Source organism: Dinoponera quadriceps, unplaced genomic scaffold (assembly GCF_001313825.1).
Source record: "Dinoponera quadriceps isolate SergipeBrazil2010 unplaced genomic scaffold, ASM131382v1 scaffold1782, whole genome shotgun sequence".
In the NCBI taxonomy this organism is placed as follows: Eukaryota; Metazoa; Arthropoda; class Insecta; order Hymenoptera; family Formicidae; genus Dinoponera; species Dinoponera quadriceps.
The window spans coordinates 252,201-256,723 of NW_014555947.1; the positions used below are offsets into that span (position 1 = coordinate 252,201).

At 41.6% G+C, this 4,523-nt stretch overlaps 1 protein-coding gene across 1 annotated transcript; it reads right to left on the reverse strand.

The window, feature by feature from the left end:
- Nucleotides 1–1,373: 1,373 nt before the first annotated feature.
- Nucleotides 1,374–4,319, reverse strand: LOC106745984 (potassium/sodium hyperpolarization-activated cyclic nucleotide-gated channel 1-like). The gene is made up of 8 exons (XM_014622073.1): nucleotides 4,087–4,319; nucleotides 3,764–3,985; nucleotides 3,415–3,601; nucleotides 3,201–3,338; nucleotides 2,886–3,078; nucleotides 2,501–2,692; nucleotides 2,195–2,418; nucleotides 1,374–1,667 (listed from the first exon to the last, which is right to left on the reverse strand). Exons 1-8 carry the CDS (start codon nucleotides 4,317–4,319, stop codon nucleotides 1,374–1,376), a joined length of 1,683 nt encoding a protein of 560 aa, XP_014477559.1.
- Between the last annotated feature and the right edge of the window lie 204 nt (nucleotides 4,320–4,523).

A 4,523-nucleotide genomic window follows, 5' to 3' on the forward strand; every position in this document is an offset into this window, starting at 1 on the left:
CGAAGAAGAAGGCAAAACTCCCTTCCCCTCTTCTCAAAAAAAAAATAAAAAAATAAAAAAAAAAGGAAAAGAAAACCCGATACGAGAAGACGACGGCAGAGTTTCACGCGTGTGCGTATAAACGTGCGTATAATTTTCACCGTCGTCGAGTCACCGTCGCGCATTCTTCCAATCACATATCCACTTTCCCAGGACAGAACGGCATATCCGCAGAGCGCGACGCTGATGACCACCGAGCGTGGTGCGTCTTCGCGGCACGCGTCACGATCGCTCGGTGAAACGTCGTGATCGGGACCGCGGTTCTTCTCCGATTCCGCGGTATCTCGTCGCAATTGGGACGCTCACCTCGCGCGCAACAATGTCGGCGACGTCCGCGCGTCGCCTTCCTCGCGTCGATCAGCGTGTTGGCTTCCGACACGGACGCTGATGAATCGGGCGACACTTCATCACGATCGGCACCACGGGTCTCGACGGTCTCGCGGTCGGGCTCTTGGTGGGAGAAGCTTGCTCGAAAAAATAACGAAACCAGCAGGAAAACAAAAGGAGAGATCGCGATTCATATCCCACACATGCGTTATATCGAATAGAAGTATAGCTCGTCGCGCACGACAGTGCTGCATCGTGTACGGTCTTAGCGAATGTAATTGTAACTGTAAGTACCTTAGGTAACGAATAATATATACATATATATAAATATATATATATATATACATATATATATAATTTTAAAATAAAAGTAGATATAAATGAATGACGCTATATGATATTATTGTATGGACAATAATAATATATAAGGTCCTTAAATATATATACGATTACACGATCAGCAGGATTGTTATTTCCACGGAAAAGGGGGATTAACTGTCCGTACACAATACAACCGAAATTTAGTTACCAGGCCTAGTTTTCAGCTGTGGTTCAGCTAAAAGTTAGGTACAGGGACAAAAAGAATTAGCTAAATTAACTAAATTTCAGTCGTATTGCAGGGACAGCTGATTTTTAGCTTCGGGAGCTAGTTTTTATCTGTGGGAGCTAGTTTTTAGTTGTGGAGAGCCAATTCTTTTTTCCGTCGACGCGATGACGGAATATTGACGGAGCTAGACGACGCTTTCTGAAGAAACTTTGCTTTCATTTAATCGCTTGCTAATATAATAATACTTTCTAATTAAAACTTAAGATATTGATTTTACTTGTCGGCGCTGTAGAGAATGGAGCGATTGAGTCTTTATGCTTACTTCTTCTGGCTTAAATCAATACTCGAAAATAGAAAGAGAGGAAGAGGGAATGAGTAAATTCGCGCGACAAACACAGATACTATTTGACGATGCGTCATCACGTTAAATATAACTTCTCCTTAGTCCCCCTTACTTCCCCTAGTATTTCTTTACGCTCATTTTCTTGCCAAGCGAGTTCGGCACATGACTGGGACGCATCAGGAAACGTTTGTGCTGTTTTTCGGCCCGAATAACCTTGTCCACACGTTCGATGGCAATGCGCTCGATCTCCGCGAATAAATCGCTGTGAATGGCTATGCACTGGCGGAAATCCTTACGGTCGATCCGGTACACCTCGCAGATGTCGATCGCGACGACGCTGGCCACTCTCCGCTCATCCGCCACTAGGAGAGCGATCTCGCCGAAATATGCGCCGTCGTCCAAATGGCATATCTTGATGTGACGAATAGAAATTTATCTTTACGATGCTATATCAATTCGTGTGCCACTGTGTTTAATTCATCGTTCATTAATTTATTACCTTCGACCATTATTTATGATTTGTGATCGATTGAGAGTATATTTGTAAAATATTTTGAAAACTATCTTTTTATGCCAACAATCAATAAATGGCTGTAAAATCAATGTGAAAAATCACGTGAAAAATCAACGAGACATTACGTGAGTAATTTTACGGTAGTTTATCGATTGTTAGAACAAGAGAAAAGTTTTCGGAATACTTCACAAACGTGATCTCAATCAATTACAAATGTCATTTTATGGACATGAAACCTTTTATTTCAACATATCTCGCAAAAATTTTGAGCACGTGTTTTCTCGCTTCCGATGTCACCAAACAATACTACTGTAGCAAAGGGGACTAGGAACCTTAAATATTTTATATATTCTATCTGTCGTTTTGCGTAATTTGCTCATTAGATTAATCGTAAAAATCGAGTCTAAAACTTGGGAGGACGTACTTCCTTCCCAGTTGGCGTCAGGATCGCCACGCTCCCGGAAGACAAGAAGAACATGCAATCACCGTGGCTGCCAGCTTTGATGATCACCTCGTTCGGCAGATACAACTCGAATTTCAAATTGTTCACTATCGACTGCAGAATGTGCTTGGGCAGATTCTTGAATATCGCTACGTTCTCGATTAATCGCCGGCAGGCCTCGAGCGCGATCTCTTCGCGCAAGGTTTCTGGGGGAACGAAATTTCGTTATCGGGATTATCTCGCTGGAGATCCATGCGTGTGCAAATTTTCACGATGTATTTTCTTAACCTGACAGGTTGGACAAAATTTGCTTCTCGCGAAAGTAACTGTTCTTAAAGCGATAATGGTAGTAGGCCAAGAGACGCTTCTTCATGTGCGGCACCAACTGCTTTTGTCTAGTGTACGCCTCCACCTCGTTCATGATCTCTTGAAACTTCGTTTCGGACAGCGTCTTCTTAGCCTTCACCCGAAGGAATATAACTGAGGGGGAAGACACGACGCATTTGATTTTATCCGCGAAAATGTCGATACTAAAATATTAAAAAAACGTAGCGTTTCTGGAGAGACAGCCCGGACAGTTTTAAACTTTTAAAGACATTTCTAAGATATCTTATGTCTCGATTTTGGCCATTGTGCTGTCTGGGAGGTAAATAAATGTTTTACGATGCTTCACTCAAGAAGTAGCACATCATAAGCCTGCCGATAAGCATGACAAGACTGCTCAAGATGAGATGACCGTCTGTCTCAGGTACGAAGAGGCCATAACCGGTTGCCAGAATATTCTCCAGCACGATCAGTATGGCGTTTTTGAGCCGGAACGTGAGAGTGCGCTCCTCCAGGCCTGTCATCCAGCATTTTGTACACTCCTTTTCACACATAGGGACAATGATGTTTAATGATGCTTAAAATTGCAATTTTTGAAACGTGCTTGGTGCTGAGACGTGAACATTTTCGCGTGTGAACATTTTGACACAGTAGACTTGCTCACCATCGGCGAGATGTTGGCGAAGTGCATCATTATTAAAATCGGTATCAAGTAACAGAGGCAGGAGAACCAGAAAATCAGGTACCATCCCAGCAATAATGAAATGTATAGTTCATAGTAAAAGTGTTTGAACTCAAAGTGCTGAAACAGAAAAAGCGTTCGCGGTAAGGAAGTCGTTGCGTACTCTCGCGGAAAGTCGTGAAATAGGACACGTTACCTGAAATAAATAAAACATGCTCGTCTTTAGTGTCAAATAGCGCGTTATCTTTATGAAGGGCAATATATTGATTAAGGTAACGATATGATAAGAATCATCTCCAGGCAGTCTTCGCCATGGCAGCGTTATGTGATCGTACGGAAAAGACGACAACACATCCGGCAGAAAATATCCTTTCAGGTAGGACCTACAGAGGTAATTAATTTGGCGTTATGCGTGTGGATATATTAATCTAACGAAGTGAAAATCAGGTCGAGTCGGGCAATTGAGAATGAAGCAAAATTAAGTCAGAATTGAGAAATTAATAGCGTGCGAAAATTCGAGTGAGATATTGCATGTGAAATCTCACGTAAATATCTTGCCAAGTTTCAGCTCGATACGTGTGTCTCTCTTATCGTAGTATCCCGTGATGCAATTGAACGATATGTCCAACCAGCAAATCGCGTAAATCGGAACGTTCACTTTATCCAAGAGAATCGATTCGTAGTCCATTACAACGAAGCAAATCATAAAAGGTATCGTCAAGAAGGCGATCAAATAAATCACCATCATGAATGTATCCCAAAGGAATCTGTGAATTTTCCCGTTCAGAGCGTTGAGCTGCCCATCGGAAGATATAAATAACGTTTGTACAAGATGTTACGATTATATTTTCTTTTACTCGAAATTTACCTGGCGTAACTGAACGGGTGTATTATCCACCAATGTTTGAGAGTAGCGTGCCTCCGTCTCTCGGCAGTCACTGTAGCCGTGCTGGCCATGTAATGATTGCATTTTGGAGTATATTTACTGATACTACACCAAGCTATCCACACGTTCTTGAAAGTCAGTGGTCTTACGGGCGCGAAGGGAAACTTGTGTTCATGTCTCGCGGCTAGTCCGCATATGTGTTTGGCGTTGGTCATCGTTTGATAGCTGGTCAAGTTTGCAAATGACATATATTAGGTTAAAAGGTAATATAGTATTTATTTTATATAAGAAATATTGATCCAAACAGCTGAATAACAACTTATGAATACGAATCCATAACTGTGTTTTCAATAAAAATTGCAAATAATTTACAACTATCAATGTAGGGACTATAAATTATATCCTATTTTATTATATAT

Bases quoted from the DNA above. Each gene is read 5' to 3' on its own strand.
- LOC106745984 (XM_014622073.1), bottom strand. From the start codon at position 4,319: ATGACCAACGCCAAACACATATGCGGACTAGCCGCGAGACATGAACAC. The intron at 3,986-4,086 runs GTAAATTTCGAG...GAAAATTCACAG, and splicing joins CACCCGTTCAGTTACGCCAG to ATTCCTTTGGGATACATTCA. The intron at 3,079-3,200 runs GTGAGCAAGTCT...ATGTGTGAAAAG, and splicing joins TCGCCAACATCTCGCCGATG to GAGTGTACAAAATGCTGGAT.